This window comes from Podospora pseudopauciseta, assembly GCF_035222475.1.
Source record: "Podospora pseudopauciseta strain CBS 411.78 chromosome 5 map unlocalized CBS411.78m_5.2, whole genome shotgun sequence".
Lineage (NCBI taxonomy): Eukaryota > Fungi > Ascomycota > Sordariomycetes > Sordariales > Podosporaceae > Podospora > Podospora pseudopauciseta.
Genome location: NW_026946666.1, coordinates 2,664,846 through 2,680,451, shown reverse-complemented (window position 1 = coordinate 2,680,451; position 15,606 = coordinate 2,664,846). Strand labels below are relative to the sequence as shown.

Below are 15,606 nucleotides of genomic sequence, written 5' to 3'. Positions count from 1 at the left end.
CTTCAAGGCACAGTCGGCGTCTTTGATGTCTTCATGGTCATGATAAAGCTCTACTACTACTACCCACGGCCTCTTCTCTCCACCGGAATCCCCACTGCATGCTTCAGCACGTCTCCTGATAGAATGGGCAAATCAAAATCGCATTGATCATCTTTCGGGGGTCATTGAAAAGAAATTGAAAAAAAGTAGGCCCATTGAGACATTTTAAGGCCTGGCCACTTTCTTTGGAAGCATGCTAGTTATCTTTAAAGGCACATTGACATGAATTTAAAGCATATCAAACTATCTTTGCACTTGTGGGCGAGCAATGGGCAGGAAGAAGAGAAGGATTCTAAATGTAACAGACGTAAGTGGACAAGCCCAAGAGACAACTAAGTCAGATATCTCCAATAATGACACCCCACTAATCAAGTTCATCGCTTACTATCATGCTTCGCTACAATGCGGTATAATAACCAACAAACACAATCCCCACATGTCCAAGTTTCGTTCAGCCCATACACCTCATTCAGTCTGCTCCAACCCCTCCATCTCATCACCAGAGTCATCCTTCTTCGCATCATTCTCTTTCTCTACACCATTCTCCTTCTCTACACCATTCTCGCTCTCCCCACCATCCCCCTCTTCATCCCCCCCCCCACCCACCTCCTCTTCGATCTGTTCGCTCTCTCATCACCCGAGCTATCACTGTGGTCCCTTTTCTTGCTGTTCACATCCTTGCTCAAAGAATACGACCCACCACTGATAAGTATCATCCTCTCACTCCCAGGAGTTTCAGCGTGACCGTTCTGCGTCGGTGATGCCACCTTACTTGAACCCTGCACCGCCCTGGCATCCGCAGCCTCATGATCCGCCTTGCTCCCTGTTATAATCTCAACACCACCATCCTCCTCAACATGACCATGATTCACAACCATCCCCCAATACTCAACAGGCACCTCACTCCCATCCTCCAACCTCCGATACGGAGCAGGCACAAGCCCCTTCACGTTCCGCTTAAACGCCATAAGATACATCATGTAAGTCTGACACCTTGGCCCAGTCTTTGTCCTCTCCCAAGCGCGGTACTGCCCCGGTGTCATCAGCTTCCCGAGCGGGGGCTTGTGCCATCTCGTCTTCTGTCCTGGTAGCCAGAATCTGGTTGGGGGTGCCCAAGGCACATGTTTGTTAAGGGGAAAAATCTTGGATGTGGGTTCTTTTTTCGGAGTTGGTGGGAAGGTCAAAGGGGATGGGGCAAAGCGGCTTCGTTCACGGTCGTACCCAAGTCCGTGTTTGGACTCATCCTTCTTGGAGTTGCTCACAATTGAGGTGTAGGTTGGTTCACCTGGTCGGAGAGCGGAGATGGCGCTGCGGCGGGGGTGGGGGGGGCTGACAAGGTTATACGGGGGGGCGGCTCTGGTGGACACGAGGGAGGAGTTAGAGGAGTGTGATTTTTTCAAAGTGTGACAGTCTAACAATTCCCTGTCTTGTTCCTCTTGGTGTGCATCGGTCTCGAGGATGGTCTCGAGGATGGAAATTGACGAGGAGGCTCCGTAGCGGCGGTCTGGCGGCATGTTCATGTTGCGTAACTTTGCTTTGGGCTAAGATGATGGAAAGTAAACCGTTGATCTGGAAAGAATGGAAATAGCGGTGGTATCTCTGTTGCGTGGCCTGGGGGAGAATAATGACCAGTTGAAGATCGATGATTCATGATCGAAGAAAGCCAACCTAAGCTGGAGTCGGTGCTCATTCTTGCCTGAGCGACTCTGGCAGCTCACGTGGCAGGAAGATGACGTATGAAGTGTCAAGTTGATGTATTTGGCAAGCCCAAACGTGCTGACATTTCTGGTGTGGTGACTCCTTCCTGAGGCACAAACAAGTGTAAACAGCAGGAAGAGTAACTGCCGACTGAGCCTTCCAATTCATGTCTCAAATGACCCAGCTGCCAGTTCATCTCAAGGCGTTTCGACTCAGGCACAAAGAAGCTCGCCGATTTATTTCGGTTGTCAAATATTAAGGGCCTACGGCTGGGTACAGGCGTAGGTCACAGGTAAAGGATTGAATTGTCGGATAAAGAAAAGAAAGAGGAAGGTAGAGTACACTGCCCACGACGTCCTCTTATACCTCACAAACCCTCCGGACTCCCCCTGCCAACATGCGTAATTTCAACCAGAATTGTCCGAATTGACTACGTCAAGCGCAAGCCTCGCACGTCAACCGTCCTCTACATTAAATAACCCTAACCTGGATATCATCCCATACCATCAAGCACGGGCAGGAGACATCAGTAATTCCGTAATCATATCATTTCAACACAGTGTCTACACAAGCAGAAAGGGAGATAGCGTACGAAAAAAGCCTAGCTGATGTCTTGTTTGCTGACTAGATCACTCCAGGCCGCTATTCTCCAAAGTCCAGGCCGCTCATCCGCCTGTTGCTCCGCCTCCATCAACAAGCCCTCATGTTGCCGCAATGCTGATCAACTTAGCACCTGTCGCCAGTCACATAGATATTCCACTCGTCCTTCATGAACTCCTGGGCGGAAACCTTCTCGGTTCTTCTCTCGTAGTACAAGCAGTTGTCCTGGAGAAACCAGGCGCTGCTCGCCATGTTCTTCCAGGTGGTTTCCTTGACGGAGTCATTCTACAACAACTAGTCAGCGCATATCTGCATAGAAGATTGGGATAGAAAAAGAAAATAGAAACATACGTCATTGCACCACCAAATAGCGGAGTTGTAAGCGCAGCTAACACGGCCGCAGCTGTGAGGGGAGTTATTGGGGGCAGGGCTATCGATGGATCCAAGGTAACGGGTGCCATCACGGATGTCGACACAGTTGGCAGCTCCCTTTCCACTGTCCAAGTGGCAGTTGACAGACTGGCTCTCGGGGCTGCTGCCACGGGCCATCAAAGCGTGAGGATCCACGGTCTGGATGTTGCTGGTGAAGGTCTGGCTCCAGCCGGGGTGAGCGGCGTCCATCTGGGCGATGGCTTCCTCGATGGTACCGGTGACAAACTCGCGGGCGCCGTTGGGTTTATTGGGGTCGACTGGGAGAGACCACTCGACTTCGACGACGGAGTAGCTGGAAACGGGGGGCTCCGCAGCTCCGTGGACGAGCTGGGTGAGGAGAGCGCCGACGGCGAAGAATATCTTGGTGAGCATGATGATGGAGTTCGGAAACAGTTTGGTTGTGGTGGGTGATGGTCTGGAAGCTCAAAGGGTGCCTTGATGCTGTGGAGGTGAGGAGAGGGAAAGGAATAGTGCTTGGTGGAAGTGGTCGAATATTTATATCGAGACCAGGGCCATTTCAAGGAGCAACCCTCCAGGAGCCCCATATTTAGTGAGCCTTGTCTCATGTCCCCATTCTCTTCATTGAGTCACTGTCCCAATCATGATGGCATTGAATTTCAAAACCTGGAGCCTCATCAAGTCACGAGTGCTGCAATGGTATATCTGCGGATCAACTGCGGCTATATAAGTGGGCATTACTGGAGTGAATCCAGGCTGGTGACTGCTCACAATCGCTTTTGTCCATGCTGCCCCTTTGTCCAACAAAACCATTGCTCCTGTTTTTGGTGAGATGGATTGAGCCAGGTGAATATTCTCAAACTCCCCATCTCCACCCACCACAGACCCTACAGTCATGACCCTTTTCGCTCCGCATCACCCATCACTCAACAAACAATCGACACCTTGCTGTTGAACTTCCCCAGTGTCCTGGCATGACCTTCAGCCTCTCCGCCCTTCATCACCCCACCGCCCTGCCAGAACCCCAGGAGAACCCATCTACAAGCTCCTTTACTCAATCCTGTACAATGCCTCCCTCTCTTTGTCAAATACGTCTCCAAATCCATCGCCGCCGGACAACCGATGCTTATCCACCTCCGCCTTCAGCTTGGCTACCTCTTCTTGATACGTGGTATTCCTCTCGACTGCCTTCTCGAGCTCAGCCCAGATCTTGTCAATCTCGTTTTGTGAATCTGCGACTTTCCCCTCAAGCGTAAACTTCAAGCGCTCATACCAGCCACACATGAACTTTGCCCTGGTCAAATCCATGTTTAGTGAGCTGACCTCTCGCGCCAAATTGTCGTGGGCCTCTTGTAGCTTTTTGTGTTGCGACTGGAGGTTGTCTTTCTCTCGCTTGAGGGTGTCGTAGAGGGCCTGAGACTCGCGATGCCAGTCGATGATGGTTTGGGCTTCGGTTGTGGTCAGGGTGTAGGCGTTTGGTTGTTCGGTGCGTGAGGGAGGCTTGATCTCCTCCTTCGGGGCGGGCTTGGGGAGGGGGGTATCCGGTTTGGATGCGGGCGGCTTCTCGTCGGTGGTGTCTTGCGTCTTGGGGTCGACTTGCTTGTCCTCGATTTTGACGGGGTGGTCGGGGTCAGGGTTTGTGGCATCGCGTCTTGCATTCAGCTTGGCCAGCAGTCTTAAGTCTCTGCTGTAGCGAGCCTCGGGATCGGAATTATTTTTCATAAGCTCACAAATCTCGTCTTGCCTAGAGCGCATGCGCAGGCACCGCAGTCGGTCGCGGAAGGTCCCCATGTCGAAGATGCCACGTTGATGGGTTGCGTTTGGCCAAAGCCAGTGGTGGGAAAGAGGAGGAAGTCTGTTTTGGGTACCGTACCAACCCGATAGGCGTGGGTTGGGGCAAAGCTAAAACGCGATTCGGGCTCTGGACTTGTGATGGACTGCTGATTGCTGACAAAAGCACTGCCCAGCATATAACCTTTTCTTCTTTTCACCTATTCATCTTCCTCCTCCGCATCCTCACCGCACAAGCGGGCTTAACTCAACATCATGAGCCCAATCATTTGGGCTTGCCCCATCTGTGGATGGGACATTGACGGTCTAACCGAGGAAGCTGCATTCTGGTTCAACCAAGTTCGCGGATGTATGTGACACATTTCAATGTACCTGCCATGCTAATATGCTGCTACTTGCTAGTGTAGATGGATGTCGCCAATGGACAGACCATGTTGACTGGAAATGGCGTCTAAAATGGTGATGAGGCCCACTTCGGATCCTTCATTGCTCCTCAGAACCCAGGCCCGAGATACGACGATGAAGGCTACGATAAGTCCGATGACGACATGTTTTCCTTCGATCGTCATCGGCCTTTTGAGAACAGACGTGGATTTGCTTTCCACAATGTCTGCTGGACGCTGCTGGAGGAAGCCTTCTGGCCCAAGCCTATCCCTCTCGGTACAACTTTCCAGATTTTCGATTCACTCACCCTGGTGATTCGGGTAAAGAAACTGGACTGGGGCTACGGCTATGGGGTAAATTCAGCAAAGTACTTTCTTTGGGAGATTAATATTGAGTCGCAGGAAGGTGGTCCGCCTTCATTCCATTATCACACATTCAACGCGGACGATCAGGACACTAAGAATGCGCTTCATAACAGGAATTACATCTTGCAAGCTGTCCAGAAGGTTGCTGACCTTATCAAAGTCAACAGTCAGGTGGCTGTGGGCATTTCAGTGCCGTCATGGAATGCCACTGCTGAACCAGATGATGGACGCTGGTCGATGGTAGCGGGAAGTATGCAAACTCTCGAGTTTCTACTTTATCCACTGCCAACTGCCTGTCGAGAGCTATTGAATCATAGGATCGTCGTTTCTGACAACATATTGCGGGTCTCTGTGTCGACTGTCGAGGTTGGAGACTTCAGCTATATCTCCAGCATTGCCCTCATCAGTCCAGGCCACACCATCACCATAGGCTATATAGGTCCAGCCGAGAAACAGCAAGACACATACTTTGGGTTCAACGACTTGATGGGTTTCAGAATTGTAGTCGGGATAGGCGGCATTCACGCCATACAATGTACCGGCCCCCTCGTCATCGATTGGTGGCTGGCTGGGCTGTCCCAACAACGGCCTCATAACAAAGCGCTTGACGTCATCATGTCCAATGAAGGGGCTCGGATGCGGCTTTGATGTATGTCAACTCCTACAGTATCCCTTCAGGGAGATACATCGCTAATTGTATATCACATAGGGCTTCCGTCTGATCAGGATTGGCAGGACCAAAAAGTGTGGTGACAACAGTGACGAGAGTGCTGTCGGCATGAATACAAGTGACATCTCTGAAAGCATGGCGGCCCGACAACTCAAGAAAGCCGGGCTGTGGTATCCCGACGTTCCACCCGACGACATCCAACTCAACGGTGACAAATTCCACCCACTGAAGTTATACTTGCTGGGGTTCAAGCCTATCTTTTGGACGCATTTTTGGAGGGCCAGGGGGCAGGTATCTCCAGCATCTCTCCAGCATCTGTTTGCATGACTATCGCCGTTTGGTTTTAAGTACTAGACAGCGGATATCCCTGATCAATGCAAGACCTTTGGTCGGTGGGCAGAAACCGAACCGCAACGCCAGAAAACTACCCGTCTCGACATTGATGAAACTGGGCGAGAGAACTTTTAGTATTAGAATTCTTCATAGATTCTGCAGAGATGGTCAAGGCCTTGAGTACACCGATGGGGTTCTGGTTTCTTTCAAGGTATGGGTTTTGTGTTGTGCAGTGGGGAGATTATTGATCGCTATCTTGGCCGTGAATTGCCAACCGGATACACCTACACCAGATCACGAGGAACAAGGGGAACAGTTGTGACTTTGAGGTTAACAGCGCTGAGGTAGGCCGGGGTGGTTGGTTCTTGGCACCACCGGCAGAATTTCAAGTGAAAGAGGGGAGTGCCTATTACGGGGTTCTACAGCGTACAATTTCGTCGTTATGCAGGCAGGCTTCCGGCGCTTGGGTTTACGACTAAACCCAAGTCGCTTCAGTCATAAAGGAGGCGCGCCCTGGAAAAGATGGTCTATAAATTATCGACAGGCTTGCCTTTGGGTTTATTTCCGCGATGCTCTTACTCATTAGAGAAAGGCTAGGTACCTAGATTAAAGAACCTGACATTCGGGGGACCACTACCATTGAATTCCCAGCACCTGTGCCTATGATGTATCAGAACTGTAAGAACCTCTCGAGACCAGATTCCAAAGCCTCATCCTCTTGCTGCCTTTAGTAGCGCCGTCTTCGTACTGCGAATCATTGCCATCTACCGGTCGTTTCGTCGGTTTTGTGAAGAGTCCAACACCAAAACTAAGGCCTGCTCCGTTGTTCTCAGAGATGGAGGTGTTTTCGGTTGTTGGGTTGATACCTGAGCATTGGTTGAATAGGGTACTGTGCGAGATATTCCCAGTGGTGTTGCCGACATGTTCTGGCTTGATGCGTCGGTATCCACAGTGTTGTCTGAGGAGCCGGTGGCACTTGAACTGTTGGCAATTGTTGGACAGGGAAGTGGGACCTTGATCATCGGTCCTTGTCGAGCATGTCGAGGCTATGGCCTGACCGGGGGGGCTTGTTAGATCCTCTCCGTGGCCCCGCCTTAGTTTCGCTGAGAGGCTGAATATGATTCCGCCACGTGGGAATGTTTGTGAATCGACGTTCTCAGACTTGGAGAACCTGTCCAGAATCTCGACCTTTGCCTCCGGTCTGTTGACAATAATCTCCTCCAGGTCTGCCAAAGAGGCTCCCAGAAAATGTAGGACAGCGGCTTCGGAAGGTCGCTGACCGCGAAAATGAGGCCCAGGAAGCAGGTGGAAATTGATCAACAAACAGTATTATTGAGTTTTTAAAGTTAAATTTACAGAGTGTGGAAAACCAACAGAAATACGCCCCAAGAGCAAACACCAGGTGTGGGTCTAGTGAAAAGGTGGGCCTTGTAGGCGTCTTCTCATGTATTCTTTCCTCGCAGCAGATATGAAGCTTTCTGTTAGTCGAATTGAGAAGAGCTTGGACGGATGAGTCCCTTTCAAATCGTGTATTCGGTTCTTCAAAGGCGTTGAAGTCGTAGAGGAACTCAGAGCTGAACTTATCATCACGAAAATGCTCTAGGGACGCTCTGACTAAGTGCAGCAAGGCCCCGGTTCCTTTAGCAAGCCAGCCCCGTTTGTCCTCTTCATCCCACATGACAACATATTTCTGATCTATCCCCCTTAGCTTGGCAATATAACCCTGTTTAGTTATGTGGAGAGGGATATCTTTCTTGCCAATGCTAGATTGACATCCGCCAGTCACAATCTGTCCCACTGAAAATGACACTTTCTCGAGATATTTCGATTCCGGTATTGCCTTTTGGGTGTTGTGACATTGGATACCCTTTGACGACAATAGGGTTGCCAAACAAGCTGTGCCAGGACTGTCCTGGCTTTGAATCTTCTTTCCGCCACGCCATTCCAATCACGCCGCTCATTTCGAAACAAAGTACTTTCGAATGCAATTCGATAACCTTGTTGATTTGTGGTGTGCCCGAAACGATTTGGCCTTCTGTTGGACATGTCCGAAAAGCAGCACATAGCCAAACCAAAGATTACTCCAACCTCGCAGAGAAAGGCAGCTGTGCCTACAGCCTTAACCAGCCCGTCGGAAGACGTCACCAAAGCTGTTATAGATGACCGGTCGGGGTATGTTACTAACAGTATTAGTGTCTCGCATATATACATGTAGGTACCTGTGTGATAGCTTAGAGGGTGTCTTACCTAATTTCCTATCTGAATCACTACAGTCCATTCCATCACCGAATACATCCAAAATACGCAGAACATATGCATCGGTAACAGGCCATGTCTGACATATATATTCAGCACAAGTGAGTCCTTGCGCATTTTGTTCGGACCCCGTCAGAGTAATTACGTCGGGCATGTGCCAGCCTAATGACTTGTGTGTCTGGTCGGCATGCTGATGTCTTATTGTGGGGCACCTACAAAGGGCCTGCTTTTCACCAGACCCACACCTTTTTGCTTTGAAGGCTGGATTTGGCTTACTGTTTACTTTTACTCGGAACAACTAACAACAACCAACTGTAATATCAATTTGTCAACCAATTTCTCTGCCTTTTGGCCTCTCCTTTGTGGGCAGTGACTACACTTGGCCACCGCCCTACACTTACAAACCCAACCGAATCCAGCCCGGTCTTAAAACATACATAATGGACCTCAGAGGGAATACAACGACTCACTTGTCGCGTACGGGGACGTTGTGCCAGGATGTTGGATCTGATAGCGTTCATGGCGTGGCAGGACACACTGTTGTCTCGAACAAGGCTGGATAGAAGCCATTGATAAGATGGAGACTCAAATAACGCTTCTCGATATTGGTGGTCGTCCGGCATGAAGTTAATTCCGTCGGCTTCAACTTCAACTGGCAGTTCATCTGGTGTCTCTTTGGAAGGTTGCTGCTCGAGTCCAGTGCTGTCACTGTCTTCATCATGTTGAATCCAGTTTATGATCCATGATCCCAGGGCTTCAGTGCTAGTCCCATTATATTCTGATGCCGGCTTCGCTGACAGTCTATCGTCAGTAGATGTTGTCAACGAACATTGGCACAGCTCAGATATATCGCTGCTGAGGATTAGCGATCTGCTCATATGCTCCAAATTGCACCTCAATTGGACGTTAACTTACTCGCGATACTTGTGCACAAAGAACATAACATCACTCGGCATCTACGATGAGCCTGTATTCCTATTCTCAAGGCGAAGGCTCTGAGCAACGGGGGTAGCTTCCTGGTGATGTTGACATAGCCTTCCGGTCCTACCTCCAGCTGGCGGATATGATTGGCAAGGGAATCGGCCACCTCAGTCTTGCAGACATTGAGGATGTCACCATCAATGCTGCCATCGTCCGAATAATCTGTCTGATTATCAGACTGATCTTCATGTATATTGCCATCGTCCGTCTTTGACTCGTTTTGGGGCCTAATAGACAATTCCCTGGGCAATCCATATCCTAAATCAGGTACGGATCCCATGGCAGTGTCGTCCTTCAAGGGTGCAAGCTTCACTTCCACATCTTCCGGCGCTTGAATTTTTTCAGATGCCACTAAGGCTTTGGCTTCAGATGTTCAGTCGGGCTGGTGTCCATAAGTCCTGACAGACCAGAGTTTCTCAGAAGGGTACTAGCTTTAACGGATCCGAACCTCTGAATTTTGGGCCCATCTGATTTGTTGTTATCTTCCAAAACAAAATTTTCCGATGGTGCGAGATCGCTACTATGGTCTGTAATCGACTTTGGCAGCCCTGTGCGTGTGACGGTCCGGTCAAAGCATCTGGTACCCCAACGATCTTCAGCCATTGGATCGTCTGGATGTTTCCCAGATATCCAATCATGATCGCAGAGGGGGACGTCATGGCTCTCCACGAGATGCGATCTGGAGCTCTGTAACGGAATGTCATGGGCAGTAGTGGCCTTCAACATATGCCTCATATTGAATGTACTCCATGGCTGATTTCCTTCAGCGACCAGCTCATCCATCCTAAGAATGCGATCATTGCCGTCGGCATGTTGTTTGTTCCAGGCCTCACGATATTCTCGGTCCGTCTGTTCGCGATACTTCTATCCTTTTTAAATGATAAGTATGTAGATACCTAGCTAGGTAGACAAGGAAACGGGGGGGGGGGCCGGTGCGGGGCGCTTGAATACAAGGGTAAGATGGCAGAAAGATTCACTATTCCGTCAAGCAATGCTATCAAAAATACGTCGTCTCTCCTCTTCCCGATCTTGCAATGTGACTAACTTCCATAACGTAGACTTATCCTTCCCCTCCCTGGAGTCTACATTCTGCGGTCTTCTCAAGAAAGGTTTCTCTATCTGAGGGACAGTCCGCTCTGAATCTTCCCCCATACTTTCGCTTGTCACGGCCGCTTTCCACTTTTCCTTTCCTTTCATAGGGATGCGGTAGTCAACCTCGTCAAAATCGGACTCATCGTTATGACTTCCCTCCCCAACTTTGTAGGCTACTTTCGGAGTGTCTTCACCCTGGTTTGTCAGCGCCAAGGCCGTTATGTTGCCTTTCCATTCATAATGATCCTCCGAATGTGACACAGACAACCTGGGAGATTCAGACAGTGGCATGGCAATCGTCCCCTCTTGATGTAGCATAGCTGGACTTGTTCCACGGGGCATCGCCCTCACCACAATGTCTTCCTGGCCCTCCAAAGCACACTAGCCCTTGATCGGGACACCTTTCGCACTTGCGGTCCATGATGTGCACGGCGGTTGGTTGGGTGATGTAGTATTAAATGATGTTATAGGTAGTAGTTGTTCTGCTCGATATCAACGACTTGTGTTCGCCAGAAGAGTTCGCGGAAAGGTGTCAAAATTCAGATGAGGGGTCACCCAGACGACCAATGATATGACCGCCCACAGAGCCTGCTTCTCAAAGCTGGGTGATGGACTTGGCGGGATCTGCCTCACGTACTGCCTCATAAAAATTTGCCATAGTGAGCTGAGTCCAATCAAAATATGAGGCGAGCTTGCATATTTACTAATTCTGCCCATATCCCAGTAGGCAGTGCTGTGGCGCTGTGCAGTCCGAGACAACCCCATAGCCATAATCACCTGGAATCTAGCACATGGTGCTAACTGTGGTGAAATAACTGTCAATCCATCTTCATTCTCGAATCTCAACACCACCTATCAAACCCCAAATCCCAAAGCCTTCCTCCCAACTGCCCATCCGTCAAAAGACATCAAGACCAATACCATAATATCATCCTTTCCCTTCCAAGCCATCACCAAATATCGGTCCGACCGACAAGTCCTCATTGTTATGTCTATAATGTGCAACTTGAGACATCTAATCACAAGTTAGAAATCGAGATATCGAGACACGCAGCGCAAAATGCAACCCATCCTCATGTTATCATATGACCTGACATGACGTGAAAAAAAGAACAAAGAGCAAGAAAAAAACTATGCAAAATGGTATCATTAAAACGACAGGAATGAAAGAGAGAGGAACAATGAACAAAGAATCGCTCTCAAGTCCGATCGGCCAGGTACCATGGGCCATTCAGAATCGGATATTGACAAAACGCCGCGGTCCAAAATGTGAAGAGCATCTAAAATGCATGACAGGAGGAAATATGCGTTGAAAAAATTCCCGACACCGTTGATGTTTGAAGAGATGCTATGCAACCCGCATCCGAGGATCCGTGTTGATCAAGACCCGACGTCGGGTGCGACCGGCAGTGACAAAAGGTCAGGCGTGAAATAGGCATGACCGGAAGCCCCAAAGGCAAACGAACGCAGCCATATGCTTAATAACCGAGCTCGGAATGCTGTGTGACCCATGAGGAGGAAATCACGAGTAAAACGGTGTTGAATGGGTGGTGGTGGTGGTACAGGACGGTTGCAAACCACACTCGTACGGAAGGGTTCAGGCCGAGAACCCCAAAGCACAAGGCGACACCGGCTAGGCCTGCCTTTGCTGGTGCCAGGTGGGACAGACATGCAATGCGTCAGACATTGTGAGACTGACTGAGGGAACGGTATCGATAAGCGGAAAGGTTTTTATTGTTGCTTTGGGTCTTTGGTGTTCTTTCCGTGGTGGCGATGTTGTTGTGGTTGTTGGGGATGGTGCTGATGCGAGTGGTGGGTTGAGCTCTCGGTGCGCTCCCTCTGTCGGCCCCTTGGTTCTTCCTCCTCGTCTTGGCCAGAGCTGAATCTGCGGCGGTCCTCCTCATACCAAGCACTGAGAGGCTTGCCGCCAAACATCAAGTCATCATCTTCGATGACGGTGGCCATCATCCATGAGTGGCTGTTCAGGTCCATCTCGCTGGTGTTTGCGTCTGGTACGTGGAGGTTGGGGACGAGCATGTATGACTGGGCGTTCATGTCGTTTGGTGAGCCCTGTGGAGACGACATTGCGCGTGTGGTGTTGAAGTGGGGAGGAACTGTAGAAAAGACAGGACAAAATATAAAACCACGTGGCACACAAAGGAGGGGTTCGGTCTCTCTTTGTTGCTTTATATGCTTTGTGAGGCTCTGGTGAAGGGGTCGGCGTCTTTGTGGTGGTGGGAGAGGCGGGGTGGCCTGCCTAATAAGGCAAACGGGAGGCTCGGTAAGGGCGATCCTACACAAGTGCCTTGTTGTTGGGCTGCCGTCTGACTGACTTTGCAGTGACACAAGTCATCAAAATGCTTGGCCAGCAGACCTGAAGATGAAGAGGCGGTCAGAGGATGGTTGCAGGGCGGGGCGACAGGAGAGCAACAACTCACTGGGTGCTGAGGGGCGGCTGCCCGAGACACAAAAAAAAGGGCGAAAAGGTTGAGATGATTGCTCAAGGAGTTTGGGGGAGGCTGGCTGACAAGGCGTGTTTGTTTGTGCGTCGTCAGGTCGCGGGGTATAAGTGCTGTCCAGAGAGGCAGAGAGGGTGGGCAAAACGCGGGGTACAGCAGGGCAACGTTTCGCCAAAAGCCAAAATCCCTGCCTTGTTGCGCGGGGTAAAAACGGAGCTGTGGAGTTGAGCTGCCCGTCTGGGATTGTTCGAGTCTTGTGGTAGACACCAGCAGGGGGATTGTCGCGATATGATATGTATAGATATCGGTGGTGACCGGTGATAACAAGGTGAAAGGGCCGAAAAGATAGGTAGGCGTCACTCAATGCGTCCGGTGGCTGTTTCTGCGACTTATTCGACGGAACACGGGCCTCGGTCGGCGCAATTCGATATCAGAGAACGTTTTTTAACTCGGTGCTGAAGATTTGATAGTGGGGTTGGTGGACAGGACACGCTAAAAAAGTGTCAGATGGGGGAACAATTGGGACCTCGTGGGCAGGGCGGGCGGACAAAGCAGCCAGATAAATAAATGCAAAACACTTGAGCAGTCAGATTGCCGTGCAAATGATCAATGATTTGTCGCATAAGCGTATCGGTCGTTTCTTGGGACCAAAGCGAGCAGGGAAACGCGACGAGCTGAGCGATGACGTTTTGGTGAGGCGGACAGACAGAGCCGGAGTATCGCCGCCGCCACTGCAAAGAGAATCGCTGAAGACTTTTCAAGTTTTTTTCGGGAGGACATACAACAAGTTATAGCAGTGGGACTTGGCTTCTTTTCGGATCTGTTGCTCTCAATGCTGCCGGCTCTTTGCGCAAGGGCAAACCCAGGTTTTGCGGAACACTAAGTCCCGTTGCTATGGTTGCAGGCGCTGCCCCGCCAAAATATCGACGGCGGCAGAGACAGTGTTGCTGAGGTGAGGTGGTCCTGCTCGTACCACGCTCTAGCCGCCAAAGTGAGTCGTGGAAACTGATAACCGTTTATTTGCAGATGCCGCGGAATACGAAGTAGTAATGACAATGAAGCAATGTCTCACTGCCGCACTACGTATCCGGACCTCGAGGCTGGAGCGGTGTCCGGACGGTGGATGGCGCCCTGTTAACTAACGGGCAGCTGCCGGCGATCGGAAGTGCTGAGCGGGACCCGTTGGGGCGTTGGTGATGGATCTGCCCGGATGCTGGCGGGAACGGGAGTTGGGGTTGCTGCACTACCACTGACAGCTCAACTATGACGCAAAGTCTGCACCTCAGCGCTGAAATCCCCCTGGCTTGGTATCCCGGATCTGGTTTTTTGGTCACTTGTCGGCGTTGAAGATCCAGGGTCTCTCGGGGCGATCACTAAGAACTGACGATGGGCAGTGGTGTTGAATATTCGGCGTGTTATCGCCGATATTTAGCAGGCTGTCAAGACGCGACACTAAATCCCAACGTTGAACTGTCGTGCAAGGTATTGCTATTCCTAGCACTACCACAGGTTCATCTGTTAAAAAAAAATAGTTTGAGATGAGACAACAGTACGCAGTACATGAACCAGGCATGACGGGACCGCCTTCCATTATGATTTGAAATGGCGGAAAATTGCCACGATTGTTCCCGGCGATAATGACAGCGTCAGAGATCGGGTCAACGCTGAGCCGTGTCCAAAAGTCCGCTTTGGGCATCGGCTGCCAAACCCGAAGTTGGGAGCAGATGGGACCTCGTCGGGATTCGATGACACGCATGCTGTACAACATGATTTCTTGTCTTTTAGAATCCCATTCTCTGAGCTGTTCCTTGTGTCGTCCACGGGTCACCATGTTGGTCTGCCACGACAGTTGGGCGTTGACCGCCACCAGCTCCGTTTCACAGCTGAGTCTTCCACAGTGACGGGGCGCAAAGCTCGGGCTAAGTGGTGGCTATTTGCTGTCAACGCCATAGGGCTGAGCCTGCGGGTCATCGACTGCTTCCATTCTTTTCTTGCCTATGTGCTTGATGACCACCAGGCTCGATTACTGCGACAATCTAGTGGAAATTCCTTGGCTAGAGTTGACATGCAGTAGCACAGCGATGCCACCTGCATGCCGCGTGTAGCAAACCGCCGTCCTTCCTGAAGCGGACATCCGTACTTTATGTGAGCTTAAACTCATGTAAGTGAAGCCCTGCGCCTTCCTTCTTGGTCAGGCATGTTATCTTGGGGCATTGCGGAGAATATCGATAGCAAAGAAAGTTTATCAAGTTTCAATTCTATGCAGATTAATCGCCATCTTCGAACTCTGGCTAATAAGCGATTGCTTAAGTTCAATGTCCTCTCCGTTTTGTCCACCCCACCCTCCGTTTGTCCTGTCCTCACTGTTCCCCCCACCTTGATCCCAGCATACTCACCAACTTCCCCACCATCTCAGAAGACGCCAGAACATCACATGCAAATATCTTGCGACTACTCTCCAGAGCATGGAGTTGGGATCAGATGATGCGTTCAATCTCGTCATTGATTCCCCAATCCTCACCGCGACCATGTCTCTCATATTCAGCTC

General features: G+C 50.5%; 6 protein-coding genes across 6 annotated transcripts; 2 read left to right on the top strand and 4 right to left on the bottom strand.

The window, feature by feature from the left end:
* Positions 1-504: 504 nt before the first annotated feature.
* QC763_0087640 (uncharacterized protein) lies at positions 505-1,682 on the bottom strand (the record flags this gene model as incomplete). Its single annotated transcript, XM_062906216.1, has 3 exons — positions 1,456-1,682; positions 714-1,395; positions 505-657 (listed from the first exon to the last, which is right to left on the bottom strand). Exons 1-3 carry the CDS (start codon positions 1,557-1,559, stop codon positions 505-507), a joined length of 939 nt encoding a protein of 312 aa, XP_062764562.1. The 5' UTR covers positions 1,560-1,682.
* A 672-nt stretch (positions 1,683-2,354) lies between these two features.
* QC763_512170 (uncharacterized protein) lies at positions 2,355-3,210 on the bottom strand. Its single transcript, XM_062913775.1, has 2 exons — positions 2,689-3,210; positions 2,355-2,622 (listed from the first exon to the last, which is right to left on the bottom strand). The coding sequence occupies exons 1-2, from the start codon at positions 3,139-3,141 to the stop codon at positions 2,464-2,466; spliced, it is 612 nt and encodes a 203-aa protein (XP_062764561.1). The 5' UTR covers positions 3,142-3,210; the 3' UTR covers positions 2,355-2,463.
* A 567-nt stretch (positions 3,211-3,777) lies between these two features.
* Positions 3,778-4,518, bottom strand: QC763_512160 (uncharacterized protein; the record flags this gene model as incomplete). Its single annotated transcript, XM_062913774.1, has 1 exon — positions 3,778-4,518. One exon carries the CDS (start codon positions 4,516-4,518, stop codon positions 3,778-3,780), a length of 741 nt encoding a protein of 246 aa, XP_062764560.1.
* Positions 4,519-4,980: 462 nt separating this feature from the next.
* On the top strand, positions 4,981-5,217 carry QC763_0087610 (uncharacterized protein; the record flags this gene model as incomplete). Its single annotated transcript, XM_062906215.1, has 1 exon — positions 4,981-5,217. The coding sequence occupies one exon, from the start codon at positions 4,981-4,983 to the stop codon at positions 5,215-5,217; it is 237 nt and encodes a 78-aa protein (XP_062764559.1).
* Positions 5,218-5,889: 672 nt separating this feature from the next.
* Positions 5,890-6,875, top strand: QC763_0087600 (uncharacterized protein; the record flags this gene model as incomplete). Its single annotated transcript, XM_062906214.1, has 2 exons — positions 5,890-5,916; positions 5,977-6,875. 2 exons carry the CDS (start codon positions 5,890-5,892, stop codon positions 6,262-6,264), a joined length of 315 nt encoding a protein of 104 aa, XP_062764558.1. The 3' UTR covers positions 6,265-6,875.
* A 5,455-nt stretch (positions 6,876-12,330) lies between these two features.
* Positions 12,331-13,681, bottom strand: QC763_512140 (uncharacterized protein; the record flags this gene model as incomplete). The annotated part of the gene is given in 4 exon segments (XM_062913773.1): positions 12,331-12,927; positions 12,933-12,973; positions 13,038-13,467; positions 13,637-13,681. Coding segments are annotated over 4 exon segments (1,113 nt in total).
* Positions 13,682-15,606: the final 1,925 nt, after the last annotated feature.